This window comes from Triticum urartu, chromosome 7A, assembly GCF_056163025.1.
Source record: "Triticum urartu cultivar PI428250 chromosome 7A, HENAU_Tu73, whole genome shotgun sequence".
Taxonomy (NCBI): Eukaryota; Viridiplantae; Streptophyta; class Magnoliopsida; order Poales; family Poaceae; genus Triticum; species Triticum urartu.
In genome coordinates, this window is record NC_141879.1 from 112225256 (window position 1) to 112240869 (window position 15614).

The window sequence follows — 15614 nt, forward strand, 5'->3', positions numbered from 1 at the left end:
CGTCCTCTATGGCAACTATGGATGCATCAAAATGCCGTAGTGTTCGATAGGGGACTCGCCCTTACGAACGGTAGTGGTCTCACGAATTGCGAATGAAGGTGGGGCATGGCGATAAGTGGGCCTTCTAAAAGGAGATTTGGATGTTTTTTCGGTGCTTTAGCCATGTGGGCGAGAGGGGAGTAGTTTTTTTGTGATAGTTTGATGCATGTTGGGTGGAGTTCTTATGGTGTCAGGTGGGGTTGTAACAACTTGTAACACCATACGGTGGACTGGGTTCTTTACCCTCCTTCCCCTTTAATATTGTGCGTATTCGAGATTTTTTCCCACCAAATCCAATTGAGGCATGAAAACAAAAGCACTATGTTATACCTTATTAGACGCTCTGTCAAAATTGATCTTAAAGAACGCAAATTCTCTTTTAGATTTGTGGCGGATTTGAAGGTATTCAAAAGCCTAACATAAGGATTCCTGAATACTTTTGATGTTTAACCCATATTAATTATTTCTAGGTATTTATATGATATCTCTCTATACCCTATTAGCCATTGATTTCGTTAACACTTTAATAGGCATGCTCACCATGAAGATCTATCTCTAGTCTACTACAGATTCAAGAGTAGGTATCTTAGAAATGAGCGATATATAGAGACTGTTAACAAGTTGTATGCTTATTTTTTTTCATTATGATAGTTAAAACAGAACTTGTAAAATAGGTCTATAATAACATGCCATCATCTCTTCATGAAAAGGCCATTGAACTATCTAGTTATAGGGATTTATCATCGTGTATAAATTAACAACCTTGTCGTTTTCATCATTGGTGAATGTGTCTTTCAAATGATCGAGACTATTATTGGTAGCTAAATGTTGAGTATCCTATAGAATTGATCTTTCATCAGCGATGAAATGGATCCTGAGGATTTTCCTGAGATATGTTTCACTCTTTATGAAAAGAAATTATATATGGCAAATAAAATATTCACACTACTAGTTAAATGTTCACACCACTCATAAGTAACATAGCTATTTTGTGCTATACATCAACTTTTTTAATACTGATATCTATTGAGTTCTCAAATGAAAGATATTTGTGTATTTATGAAATGTCCATATGTTCAAAATTTATGGTCATTGAGTTTTCAAAAATATTGATGCATCGAAAAATGTTGTTGCGTTTTTATAAATAAATACTAAGGATAAAAGTAATGTAAATCAAAATTTAAATAAACACAACAATTTTCATGGAAGCATAAGGCCTGGGGGATTAGATAATTTGTCAAGCTTTATTAGGGGTTTGATGATTTATCCCAAGATTGTTTCAGTGGTTAGTGGCCCCGGCCCCACCCGTCAATCTCGATGGGGTGGGGGATGATCAAAGTGAAAAGTAAAGTGTGGGTTAGGATCTAATTTATCCAGATCTTATTCGTTGGAGGAGGTTTAGATGAGAATATCCCCATAGGGCCCGGAATAATAAGGAATCACCGTTGGCCCATGCCAGCCCCCTCCTCCCTCCACACCAACCCCTCCGAAGACCCAGGTGACGTGTTACAGAAAACTCTAGAAGCCACTCGCGGAACGTGATGAGACAAGGGCGCTCGCGATGCTACTGCTGTCGTATGCGGTTTAACCAAACAAAAAGGATTTACGAGGAAGAGGGGGGGGGGGTAGGTGGGGACTTGAGGAAATTAGGTGGAGGGGAGGGAAGACCAAATCCCCTCCAAAGAAGAAAGGAAAATAAAAATATAGAGAAGGAGATAAAAAAATAAATAAAACAATAACATAATAAGGTAGGAAAAAAAAGCCAAGCAACCCCTAATTGGCCATACCAAAAATGGTCGCTAGCTAAGCATCCTTATTTCACACAATGAGCATGGAAAACCTTTAAACTTGCACACTTTTTCTTTGCGGGGGAAGCATGCACATTTTACATGCTGAAGCTTAAATGAAAATAGACATGGAATTCTATCGAGCCTCTAACACAAAAGCCAATTGTGGAGGCGTCTATATACACACAGGGAGGGATGGAGGCTTTAGCCTTTTTTGGAATCCCTCGAAACCCTTACCCACACATCCCCCGTGCCTAAATTCATCCGTCCAAATCTAGAAGCCCGGCTCACAATGCTCCTCCCCTAATAGGGCTATCTGAAAAACCACGAGGTGAAAAATGTAATATAACTGCAATAGCTCCAACACACTATCCCGGCGCCGATGATGATGGTGCTTTTGGTTAGGCCCGGTAAACCACTTCACCAACCGATCCACTACTTCCACTTTTATTCAGTGAAACGGAACGGAAAAAAGTTGAAATGGGCTAGGGGAGTACTTGATCATTTCTAAGATACCTACTCTTGAATCTGTAGTAGACTAGAGATCGATCTTCAATGGTGCTTTTGGTTAAAACAGAACTTGTAAAATTGGTCTATAATAACATGCTATCATCTCTTCATGAAAAGGCCATTAAAACATCTAGTTCCAGGGATTTATCATTGTGTATAAATTAACAACCTCATCGATTTCATCATTGGTGAATGTGTCTTTCAAATGATCGAGACTATTATTGGTGGCTAAATGTTGAGTACCCTATAGAATTGATCTTTCATCAACGATGAAATGGACCCTGAGGATTTTCTCGAGATATGTTTCACTCTTTATGAAAAGATATTATATATGGCAAATAAAATATTCACACTACTAGTTAAATGTTCACACCACTCATAAGTAACATAACTATTTTGTGCTATACATCAACTTTTTTAATACTGATATCTATTGAGTTCTCAAATGAAAGATATTTGTATATTTATGAAATGTCCATATGTTCAAAATTTATGGTCACTGAGTTTTCAAAAATATTGATGCATTGAAAAATGTTGTTGCGTTTTTATAAATAAATACTACAGATAAAAGTAATTTAAATCAAATTTTGAATAAACATAACAATTTTCATGGAAGCATAAGGCCTGGGGGATTAGATGAATTGCCACGCTTTATTAGGGGTTTAATGATTTGCCCCAGGATTGTTTCAATGGCTAGTGGCCTCGCCCACCCGTCAATCTCGAGGGGGGGGGGCAAAAATGATCAAAGTGAAAAGTATAGTGTGGGTTAATATCTAATTTCTACATAAGGCCTTATTCGTTAGAAGAGGTTTAGATGAGAATATCCCCATAGGGCCCAGAATACCAAGGAATCACTATCGGCCCATGCCAGCCCCTTCCCCCCCACCAACCCCTCTGAAGACCCAGTTGACGTGTTACAGAAAACTCTAGAAGCCACTCGCGGAACGTGATGAGACAAGGGTGCTCGCGATGCTACTGCTGTCGTATGCGGTTTAACCAAACAAAAAGGATTTACGAGGAACAGGGAGGGGGAAGGGGATTAGTGAGGAATTGAGGAAATTGGGTGGAGGGGAGGGACGACCAAATCCCCTCCAAAGGAGGCATAAAGAAGAAAGGAAAATAAAAATGCAGAGAAGGAGATAAAAAATTAAATAAAACAATACCATAAGAAGGTAGGGAAAAAAAATGACAAAGCAACCCCTAATTGGCCGTACCAAAAAGGGGCGCTAGCTAACCATCTTTATTTCACACAATGAGCATGGAAAACCTTTAAACCTGCACACTTTTTCTTTGCAGGAAAACTTGCACATTTTACATGCTGAGGCTTAAATGAAAATAGACATGGAATTCCACCGAGCCTCTAACCCAAAAGCCAATTATGGAGGCGTCTATATACATACAGGGAGGGACGGAGGCTTTAGCCATTTTTGGAATCCCCCGAAACCCTTACCCACACCTCCCCCGTGCCCAAATTCACCCGTCCAAATCTAGAAGACCAGGCTCACAACGCTCCTCTCCTAACGGATTATTTAAAAAACCACGAGGTGAAAAATGCAATACAACTGCAATTGCGCCAACGCACTATCCCGGCTCTATTTTTTGCTACGAGTATGCACACCTCTGGTTATAATTTCTGCCATCAAGGACTTCCCTAGCCCATTTCAACTTTTTATCTTCCCATTTATATGAAAAAGCACTCCGCCAGCAAGTAATGGATCAGAGTTGGTGAAGTAGCTTATCGGGCCTAACCAAAAGCACCGTCATCATCGGGCGTCTTAACTATCTCATCAATGGCAATAAAAACTTCTTACCAGTACCATCAATCCAGTGACCAGGCGTCGTGCTGTAGCTGAGATGGAACGACCAGCTCGCCGCCAGCACCTAGATAAGCAGGAGTAGATAGATAGATAGATGCCCCGGTCGACCCGAAAGGATAACCATCGGCGCCGCCCGCGAGTAGTAGCCGTGGCGTGCCATCCGTTCGTGGTTACCACCAGAAATGCATTGTTAAGCCGGGTTAACCACGCGAATTTGTTCACTCAGAGGGCTGATCCGTTCGGGTTAGCCGTGGTTTCGCTCCGTGATGCCGTCACTGTGATGGCAGATTCTACCGAGGCAGGCGCAAAAAAAAAAAGAGAATCGAATCCCCTCGCGAGTACCACTACCACCGGATAAAAAGATGCCCTATCCCCGGGGCCCGCCTGCCACTGGGACCAGGATGGCCGCAGAACACTTGCGTACAACGGGACAGAGGGACTCTTGCGCGCAGCCCCCTGGAGTTCTTCTCAATCACGGATGGGTCCCATTTCCCTCTCCTCGCCACAGGCCGCGGCCGCTATATAAAGCGGCAGGCATCCGGAGCACGGAGACACACGCAGAGAGAGCGAGAGACCCGCCGCCCCACCCCCCTCACCCGCCGCCGCCCCGTGCGTCCCGTCCGTTCGGTCCGTTAGGGTTTCGGCCGTCCGCCATGGCGATCCTCGGGGAGCTCGGGACCGAGATCCTCATCCCCGTCTGCGGGGTCGTCGGCATCGTCTTCGCCGTCGCGCAGTGGTTCATCGTCTCCAAGGTCAAGGTCACCCCCGGCGCCGCCTCCGCCGGCGGCGGCGGCAAGAACGGCTACGGCGACTACCTCATCGAGGAGGAGGAGGGCCTCAACGACCACAACGTCGTCGTCAAGTGCGCCGAGATCCAGACCGCCATCTCTGAAGGTGAGAAGCATCCTCCGCCTCCTCCACCGCCCGGGTGGTCCCCCCCTCCCCCCCTCTCACTCTCTCCCCAGATCCGGGGCGGCCGTTGCTCGGCGGGAGCAGATCCGCCCGTTTCGCGGCCGTTTCTCCGGCGGAAGCGGCCGCGCTTCGAGCGCGGACAATGTTTGAAACTGCTGGATATTCTTTACTGTACAAAGTAGAATCTCGCCTAGGCAGCCTTAATTTTTCAGGGCCAAATGGCTCGGTTTGTGGCCGTCCGTTGGCTCATTTCGTCGATTCCGGCGCTGATCTGAGCGGGGAACTTTCGAATTTCAGCTCCCCGAGTGTTTTTTCCTCTTTATGGAAGGATAAAACCATGAGAAAGCTGAGCTGTAGCCATGCTAAAAGCTCTTCCTTGCTTCCTTTTATGCAAAAGGAAACCGAATCCGGGCGCCGGAGCTTTTGATTCGCCCGTGGGCGCTGCAGAACAGTGTCGTTTTCCCTAAGATATATTTGTCGCTCCTGGCTTAGTTCCAAATCTGCAGGATTTGAAAGTTGGCCCCTTTGACACTTTTATTTGCTACGCTAGTAGATTTTTGTTTATGTGGGGCTAGGAAAGCCTAGCAAAATCACCATCTTCCATTTTTTAAATCTGAATGAAATGAAAATTGACATCAGATGCCTGTGTTTGGTGCCAGATCAAGGCTTCAATAAACAGTTCTTTTAATGCCTTGAGCGGTGCCCGTGTTCTGCGTCGGTGCTGTAGTAAAGATGCAGCTTTCAGTGAGCAACTGCACATCTCTACCGTCGCTGTCTTATTTTAATTAGAAGAGTATCATACTCGCTTGGTGGTGGAAGGCGCGTGATGGATCTGCCAGACGCAGCAAGCTGGACACGTTGCGAGCTGCCTTGACTTAGCTCACTCCACTGCCCTGGGTAGGCAGATCCAGACCTGAAACGTCAGGCTCATGGATAAGGATCCCGGCCATCTGTCACTGACGTGTCGTCAGTTTGCCGCTAGCCTTGTGAGATTGCCATCTCCATCTGCCTAACCCTCATCGGATGCGTGTCCTGTTTCTTGGGGTTTGGTGATTGGTGTCACCGATTTGTTTCTTCTTTGATTGGGACGTGTACAGTGGAAGATCTGCTCTTGGAATTGTCCGCTGGGATAGGATTGGGTGCGTGGCCTGCTGCTCTTCCCCAGATGTAAGACGGCAGTGGGTGGTAGATATTTGTTTCTCCGTGTGTCAGTCTCTAGGTAGATCCTATTTCGTTACTTACTAATTTCAGGAAGGTACAATTGAACCGAGGTTATCTAATAATGTAATAATATGTGCACTGCTAGCTGTAATGAAAAGCTGGCTTTATTTAATATAACTATTTAGTTTGGTCATATGAGTTATGTGTAACAGTTAACTTTTATTGTGAACAGGAGCAACCTCATTTCTTTTCACCATGTACCAGTATGTTGGTATGTTCATGGTCGTCTTTGCTGCGGTTATCTTCGTCTTCCTTGGGTCGATTGAGGGATTCAGCACAAAGGGCCAGCCCTGCACCTACAGCACGGGCACCTGCAAGCCAGCTCTCTACACCGCTCTCTTCAGCACTGCGTCTTTCTTGCTTGGAGCCATCACATCTCTGGTGTCTGGTTTCCTTGGGATGAAGATCGCCACATACGCCAATGCCAGGACGACCCTGGAAGCAAGGAAGGGTGTTGGGAAGGCATTTATCACCGCTTTCCGCTCTGGTGCAGTCATGGGCTTCTTGTTGTCATCAAGTGGGCTTGTGGTTCTTTACATCACCATCAACGTGTTCAAGATGTACTACGGTGATGACTGGGAAGGTCTTTTTGAGTCCATCACTGGTTATGGTCTCGGTGGGTCTTCCATGGCTCTATTCGGAAGAGTTGGTGGAGGTATCTACACCAAGGCTGCTGACGTGGGTGCTGACCTTGTTGGCAAAGTTGAGAGGAACATTCCTGAAGATGACCCAAGGAACCCAGCTGTGAGTTCACTTCTCACTTCTCAGCTTTTGGCTAATCGTTTTAGGCAAATTACAATTTATACTGTGACTGTTATGCTTCATGGCATATCCTTTGCTGAACTTTAAACTCTTGTTTGCAGGTGATTGCTGACAACGTCGGTGACAATGTTGGTGATATTGCTGGGATGGGATCAGATCTCTTTGGTTCATACGCAGAATCGTCCTGCGCTGCTCTTGTTGTTGCTTCTATCTCATCTTTTGGAATCAACCATGATTTCACTGCGATGTGCTACCCACTGCTCGTGAGCTCTGTTGGCATCATTGTTTGCTTGCTCACCACCCTGTTTGCGACTGATTTCTTTGAGATCAAGGCTGCAAGCGAAATTGAACCTGCTCTGAAGAAGCAGCTCATCATCTCCACTGCTTTAATGACTATTGGCGTTGCGGTGATCAGCTGGTTGGCTCTCCCAGCTAAGTTCACCATCTTCAACTTCGGTGCTCAGAAGGACGTGTCCAACTGGTAATTTATTTGTCAATATTTGTTACTCAATTTGCAATGTTGTACTCGCTTCTGATTATGCTCTCTTGGTTTCACAGGGGCCTGTTCTTCTGTGTGGCAGTTGGTCTGTGGGCTGGTCTGATTATTGGGTTTGTGACCGAATACTACACTAGCAATGCCTACAGGTAAGGAACCCATTAGTTTCTAGTTATATTATTGTTCATATTTTGTGTTATGGTGTCTTATCCCCCAATTAGTTTCTAGTTATATTATTGTTCATATTTTGTGTTACGGTGTCTTATCCCCCAATTATTTCCTTGTGGCAGCCCTGTGCAAGATGTTGCCGATTCCTGCAGAACTGGTGCTGCCACCAACGTCATCTTCGGTCTTGCCCTTGGTTACAAGTCAGTCATCATCCCAATTTTCGCTATTGCTGTCAGCATCTACGTCAGCTTCTCTATTGCTGCAATGTACGGCATTGCAATGGCTGCTCTTGGCATGCTTAGCACAATGGCAACTGGTCTTGCTATCGATGCTTATGGTCCCATTAGTGACAATGCTGGTGGAATTGCTGAGATGGCTGGCATGAGCCACAGAATCCGTGAGAGGACTGATGCTCTTGATGCTGCTGGCAACACAACCGCTGCTATTGGAAAGGTAAATTTTCCTGCTCTACATTTGTTGGGTAACTCCTTTTTGACTTGACTACTGTTGTTTTTTGCCACATTGAGAAGTTAAAAGTATTTGATAAGATGGGCTATTTGATTATTGCGGAATTAGGCAGTGGGTGATGGGTTTGTAGTGAAAGCCACTTTATTGGTTATGTAACTCACTCTTTGCATATAATGTTGCAGGGTTTCGCCATTGGATCAGCTGCTCTTGTGTCCCTGGCACTTTTCGGTGCCTTTGTCAGCAGAGCTGGTGTGAAGGTCGTTGATGTCCTATCTCCCAAGGTGTTCATTGGCCTGATTGTCGGAGCCATGCTTCCGTACTGGTTCTCTGCCATGACCATGAAGAGTGTTGGAAGTGCTGCTCTCAAGATGGTTGAGGAGGTCCGCAGGCAGTTCAATACCATCCCTGGACTGATGGAGGGAACTGCCAAGCCCGACTATGCCACCTGTGTCAAGATCTCCACTGATGCTTCCATCAGGGAGATGATTCCTCCGGGTGCTTTGGTCATGCTCACCCCCCTCATTGTCGGAACCCTCTTCGGCGTGGAAACCCTGTCTGGTGTTCTTGCTGGTGCCCTTGTTTCTGGAGTACAGGTATCCTAGTGCTCTCCCCTTGCTTCCTGGGGAGTACCTCTGAATCCGTTTATTCTAGGCATTTACCTAGTTCCTTACTTACAGATCGCCATCTCTGCTTCCAACACCGGCGGTGCATGGGACAACGCAAAGAAGTACATTGAGGTAAATATTCTCAGAAGCCCTGATTGTTCATTTCCTTTTGACTTTATATTGATATATTGATGAGCCAATGTATTGATCATGTCTCTTAACTTTGTCATCAACTTCTTCGCTACTTGTTTCAGGCCGGCAACAGCGAGCACGCGAGGTCCCTTGGCCCCAAGGGTTCAGACTGCCACAAGGCGGCCGTGATCGGCGACACCATCGGAGACCCCCTCAAGGACACCTCAGGCCCGTCGCTCAACATCCTCATCAAGCTGATGGCCGTCGAGTCCCTCGTGTTCGCGCCCTTCTTCGCCACGTACGGAGGTGTGCTGTTCAAGTACATCTAGAAGACTCGTCGAGCGGACTTAGAATCTACGGACACCATCACGAATAACTCTGCCCCGCCCGCCCGCCGTTCGTATGTTGTGCGCTGCTGTTATTTTTGGTTCTTGTGTCATTATTCCAGGATTGCCGCAGTTTACCCCCACTTTCCCTTTGGCCTCTTGGGTGTGTTACGTTAGTCTCACCATTACCGGCTTGTAGCTCCATGTAGTAGAAGAGAGAGACCAGATGTCCTCGGGTCATTATTGGTATGTGTCTGGCAAATTTTCCTCGTCCCGTGATGACGACGATAATGTTTGAACCCTTGAACAATGACATCATGACGATTGTTGCATCATCTCACCTATGCCGAGTCTTTATTCTTATTCAGCTGATCTGTGTGCACCTGTGACTTGCTGCTCGATCTGCATAAGATCAGCTAGATAGAAGTGCTAGTTCAGAATGTAGGAATGTTCTGATCTTGTGTGAAATGCCTGGAAATTTCTGCATGAAACCAACAAATTTCTTTGAAAATTCCTGTGGAAGTAGTTGGTTTCCCATTGCCTCTTGGTTCAGAAAAGCTTCATTCCTACTTTGATTCTCTATGTTCCCATCCAAAACAACATGGCTCTGAGGCTGAAGGTAAATGTTTCCTATCCTTTTTGTCTGCCACCATTACAAGAAAACACAAACCACTCAGAAGAAACCTTTTGGTGCTATGTCAATTTCCCCTTCATCCTCTTACAATCTAATCACACAAAGCCACACACTCTTCAGCCATCTTATAACTATCTTGGGATGGACATGCTTAGCAAGCCACCCTTTATCACCACCACCTATACCAGCAAGAACACCAAAACCTCTAGCTACACGCAGGGGCATGGTAATGCGGCATGTGGACGAACACGATGGACCGAGGCGCCATGGCGATGGGCCGCGCCGCGTCCACCTTCACAGGCTCCATCCTGGGGATGCTCCCGTCGGCGCCGGTCACCAGCGCCCTGCCGTTCAGCAGCATCACCTGGCTCTGGATGTTGCCGCCCTCAGGCGTGAGGTGGTACTCCTCCCTCGCCGCTCCGGTCGCCTGAGCAAACCTCCCCCCGTGCTTCCTTCCGGCGTGTGCGCCGCGGCCGCCTGAACCTGCCACCTTGACGTGGTTCGTCGCGTTGCCGTGCAGGTTGATGAGCAGCAGGGTTATCCCCGGCTGAAAGAGACAGACATGGAGAAGGTCAGTAGATGATGAGACTGTTGATGTTGTTGTGGTGATGAAAATGTGTAGGATCATCTGGATTGCTTACAGCATGTTTTGCGCAATGCGCGTAGGCGCGGATCATGTTGGTCCCGGTGAACTTGGCTTCTAGAACCTTGGTTCCCATCAGGCGATGCCACAGCAGAGCACTGCAGAGGAAAACAGGAAGGAGGAAATGTCATGGAAGTCGAAGCTTACACACTTTCAGGCAAGTTCCTATGTCATTAGCCATTGTTTGCATTGCAAATTTCATCAAGTAGCATACTGATCTTACCTGTAGTAGTCAGGATTTGGCTGGAATGTGGTCGTGTTCAGCAGGCCGTAGTTCCCACCGATGAAGCTCTGCCTACAGTAGCTCTTGGTGTCGAATTTCGCCGACATGCCGAGCTGATCCAGGAACCTGAAAACCACAAACCCCATAAGTAAGAACTTCATCAAGAGTATCTACTGAATTTTCATCTCAAGGATCTCCCATCTTACCAGAAGCTGAACACAAATGCATCAGTGACAAGGTGATGCCCACTGTTGTAAGCCCCTCCAGACTCCCCAACCCAGGCGACGGCCGACGTCCCGGCGGCTTTCAGCAGCCCCTGAAGATCCCTGAACGGGCTCGCCATGCCGTCGAGCGCCTTCGGGTCGAGGATCCTGTCAATCAGATGTGTGTCCACCCCTGTAAACGTCCAGTGTTTCACAAACGAGTTCAGGTCCGGTTCATGTATCTTTTTGTCTGAAAATTCTTTAAAATGGGCGTAAGCTTACACACCTGCCCCTAGGTTGTAGATGTGGTGGGTCACCACGTCGAGCATGTCTGGCTTGGTCTTGGCGATGAGCTCGCCGTACCAGGCCGGGTCGAAGAAGCCGCCGGGCGCGAGCACCAGCGGCTTCGCCGGGCTGCCCCGGTACACGCTGTCCACCGTCGTCTTGAGGGCGATCGCGTCCTTGACGTACTGGGCCGCCCCGATCTTCGTCCCGATGCCGGAGCCGCTGAGCTCATTCCCTGCAAGGAGGAGAGAGCACATTTCAGGATGAAACCCCATCTCCATGTGGAGTTTCTCGCTTCAGTTACCAAGGGAAATGGAGGACGTACCGAGCTCCCAGCCATGGATTTTGTACCCCTTGCCGGCGGTGTACCGGATGAAGGACGCCGCGTTCGTGGTGTCCCAGTTGCCTCCCATGGCCCCGCCCTGCAGCGGCACCCGGCCGTTGAGGGCGTTGAGCCCGAACACGATCTTGGCCCTGCGGGTTCAGAGTGGAGCGGACCATGTGATGTGATGATCTTCTGATCTTCAGAACTCAAATCATGGAAGAAACGAGGGAAGATTGAGGGTGGAAATTACCCGGATTTCTGGAAGAAGGCGTTGAGCTCGTCCCAGCGGCGCATGGGCAGGCAGCCCTCCGTGAAGCCGAACATCTCCGACTCGCTCTTGGTGAACGGCGCGCATGGCCCCCGCCGGTCTGCCGTGCCGTACACCACCTTGTCCTGCAGCGAGCCGCCCAGCCGGAGCACCAGCGGCGAGAAGGCTGCAACCAAAATGGGAATTGCGCCGCGTTGGCAAGGATCGGTCAGTGAGCCGCCGCGCCAAGAACCTCTAGCGGGATGGGATGGATGGTGGCCTACCTTTGACGGCATTGAGAAGGATTTTGTTGGAGAGATCCTGCGCGGGGTTGAGAAAGAAAAAAAATGGTGTTAGTTCGCCGGCGGTGAAGGGAGGGGAGAAACTGGGGGGTGTCGGTGGTGACCACTGACCAGGTTGAGGAGCGAGGCGTGGCCCCAGCTGCAGGTGCCGTAGTCGCACTTGTCGGGCGGCCACCAGTCGAGGGTGGCGCACACGAAGTCCTCGCCCGTGGACGCAATGGCGCGCCGCCCGTCCACGGAGACGGCCCCCGCCTCCGCCGCCGCGCCCTGCCGCAGCACCGCCAGCAGCCAAAGCGCCCCAACAAGAAGCCGCAGCCCCGCCATGGCCGCCTCACAGAGCAGAGCAGAGCACAGAAGCCTTCACTCACTACCGCGGCCGGCCAGTCACCTACCTACACGACGGGGTTGGCAGGCAATGGCGGTCGATGGATGGATGTGTGTCCCTGCCGGCCGGCCACCTACACGGCGCCTAAATAGTAAATGGCAAGAGGCCAAGACGCAGGCCGTGGACGCAGGGAGAGGGGGAGGGAGGGGGAAGATAAGGCGGGTGGCGGTGGGTCTAGCTCTAGGCCGGATCATCCGACAGTGTGGAGTGCCAGGACACCACTTCACCCGATCGCTGCCTGCCCGGTTACTGCGCTGTCGTCGTCGTCCCCATTTTCACCGCCATGGTCGAGCTGCCGCTGGCGCTCCAGGTAGGACGGTGACGCGGTAAGCCCGGCGGTGAGGCTGGCCGGGTGGTTAGCGGTTAGCGCGGTTTTGACTGGGTGGGTGCATGACAGGCGGCAGCGGGGGCGCTGTAGCGGCGCAGGGGGAGTGGTGGGCGGTGCAGTGTCCGCCAGGAGGACGAGCAAGGGCCCAACCAACGGCAGCAGTAAATGTAGACCGCCTTGCACTGCATGCTTTCATGATCTTTATAAATATCCAGCGGCAGTGCATCTTACAACATACTACATACACGAAAAGGGCGGTACCATTCTTGATGCAAATCATTTGCGCGATTTCGGACGGCATGATTACAGTGGGTACACGACGGAATATTATGACACACGGTGGAACAAGAAGAAAAACACGATGGAACACTCCCTCCGTGTCAAATTGTAAGACGTTTTTTGACACGGTATACGTCTTGTAAGAAGTTACTACCACTTGGAGTAGTGCCGTCGTTCAAAGCTGAACAATACGACGCGAGAGAGGTAGCTAGCTGGCCGGATACATACATGCATGGGGGCATGGGGCCGTACACCGACGAACCCCACGCCGCACGGTGCACCGATGGTCCTCCTCCTCCTCCTCCTCTGTTCTCCCATCCTAAAATGGCCCGGGCTAGCAGAACTAGTTGGAGGCAGCATGCACGTTCGCTTTCCTCTGTGGTCCGTGGTGGTGGGCTAGGGCTAACGGAGAAAGGTCGTCGACCGGCATGGCATGGTGAGCACAGCTAAGCTACCACTGGATGCCAATTGCCAAAGCAAAAGTTAAGGGAGGCCACGGTCTATACTTTGAACACAAGAGGAAGGTGTCGTCGTCTGCCACTGATCTACCACTCCGGGTTGCTCACAAGCTAGCTACGGCGGTTCTTGGGAGCCCCCAGGGTAGGTAGGTGTACCATGGTGTTTCACCAAGCCAGAATTGATGTAACCGAACTTGTGTCTTGGGTTGAGCATCCCCTCCCCTGCTCACGAGACACTCTAGCACGCCTTCTAGTGTACGTGCCAGAGCGTCTTCACCATTGTAAACATTTCCCACCAGTCAATGCAATAATACGCTTCCATGCGTATTGGCAAAGAAGAAGAAGAATTGATGTGTGTGTGTGTGTGTGTGGGTGGGTGTGGGTGTGGGGTGATGAGGTGTTCACTATCGCTTAGAGTTTATTGGAGTAAATAACACTTCCTCCCACCGCGTGGATATAGCGTGCGCATGTTTCTAGATTGGCAATGTGACTAGCCTAATATTTATTAGGTGCGACGGAAATTATATCTTTAGAATTTTTCATCCATAGATGAATTGATTCATATGATTTTTGGCAACGTATAACACATATTTGGTTATTCAAATTAACAACCTAGAAGCGCATGCATGCCCACCCAGACGCAGGCAGTAAAATGTCCTGCTAACGAGAAAACCTTTTACTGGTTTGAGATGTGAGGAAACTGTTTTTCACTGCATTATGCGTGTTTCTACTAGTACACTGCATGCGTCCTAGAGGGTGTTTACCAGTTACTAAGAAACTGCTCCAATAATAATAATAATGAATGTAGATAAAAATGTTATCCCCCCTCCCCCGGCGGGCAAATTTCAAACTAATCGCCCTTAATCTGAACTAGCCCCTTGCTAAATTCGTCCGTAGGTGTAGCATACCCCTTTCTTGTTGCTAAAAGCTCTTGTATGGCCGACATCTTGTATCTTCCAGAGATGTCCAAATCTACTTGGAGTGACCAACCTCATGCAACTTCAATCCAAAAATAATAGACCAACCACTTAGAGCTTCCAAACAAATTTCCTTCGAAGATATGCCTAAATCTACTTGGAGTGACCAATCTCTTGTAGCTCCAATATTAATAGACCAACCTCTTGTAGCTTCAAATCATAGTTTGCATCTTCGAGATATGCCCAAATATACTTGGAGTGATCAATCTCTTGTAGCTCCAATATTAATTGACCAACCTCTTCTAGCTTCAAGGCATAGTTTGCATCTTCGAGATATGCCCAAATATACTTGGAGTGATCAATCTCTTGTAGCTCCAATATTAATTGACCAACCTCTTCTAGCTTCAAGGCATAGTTTGCATCTTCGAGATATGCCCAAATATACTTGGAGTGATCAATCTCTTGTAGCTCCAATATTAATTGACCAACCTCTTGTAGCTTCAAGACAGATTTTGCATCTTTGAGATATGCCCAAATATACTTGGAGTGATCAATCTCTTCTAGCTTCAAAATTAATAGACCAACATCTTGTAAAATAGATTTTGCGTCTCTGAGATATGCCCAAATCTTCATGGAGTGATCAACCTCTCCTAGTATAGCAATTAATAGACCATACTTTTGTAGCTTCCAAATAGATATTACATCTCTCAGATAGGCTAAATCTACTTGGGGGAGATAAACCTCTTGTAGCTTCAAAATTTGATAGACCTGACGTCATGTATCTTTCGAAAAGATTTTCCATCTCTGAGATATGCCCAAATCTACTTGGAGTGATGAACCTCTTGTAGCTTCAAAAATAATAAACCAACCTTTGGTAGCTTCAAAACAGGTTTTGCATCTATGGGATATGCACAAATCTACTCGGAGTGATCAACCTCTTGCAGTTATGGAGTTAATAGACCAATCTCTTGTAGCCTAAGAATTAATGGACCAACCTCTTGTAGTCTTAGAATTAATATACCAATCTCTCGCAGCCTCAAAATTAAAATACCAACCTCTTGTAGTCTCAAAATTAATAGACCAATCTCTTGTAGCTTCAAAATAGATTTTGCATCTATGATATATGCCTAAATCTACTTGGA

General features: G+C 47.9%; 2 protein-coding genes across 2 annotated transcripts; one reads left to right on the top strand and one right to left on the bottom strand.

The window, feature by feature from the left end:
• Window positions 1-4705: 4705 nt before the first annotated feature.
• LOC125520334 (pyrophosphate-energized vacuolar membrane proton pump) lies at window positions 4706-9578 on the top strand. The gene is made up of 8 exons (XM_048685227.2): window positions 4706-5047; window positions 6459-7030; window positions 7150-7529; window positions 7607-7693; window positions 7835-8165; window positions 8363-8773; window positions 8858-8917; window positions 9040-9578. The coding sequence occupies exons 1-8, from the start codon at window positions 4807-4809 to the stop codon at window positions 9244-9246; spliced, it is 2289 nt and encodes a 762-aa protein (XP_048541184.1). The 5' UTR covers window positions 4706-4806; the 3' UTR covers window positions 9247-9578.
• Window positions 9579-9857: 279 nt separating this feature from the next.
• On the bottom strand, window positions 9858-13717 carry LOC125520335 (heparanase-like protein 3). The gene is made up of 9 exons (XM_048685229.2): window positions 12217-13717; window positions 12088-12124; window positions 11807-11990; window positions 11557-11705; window positions 11233-11466; window positions 10950-11139; window positions 10744-10869; window positions 10519-10618; window positions 9858-10424 (listed from the first exon to the last, which is right to left on the bottom strand). The coding sequence occupies exons 1-9, from the start codon at window positions 12427-12429 to the stop codon at window positions 10083-10085; spliced, it is 1575 nt and encodes a 524-aa protein (XP_048541186.2). The 5' UTR covers window positions 12430-13717; the 3' UTR covers window positions 9858-10082.
• Between the last annotated feature and the right edge of the window lie 1897 nt (window positions 13718-15614).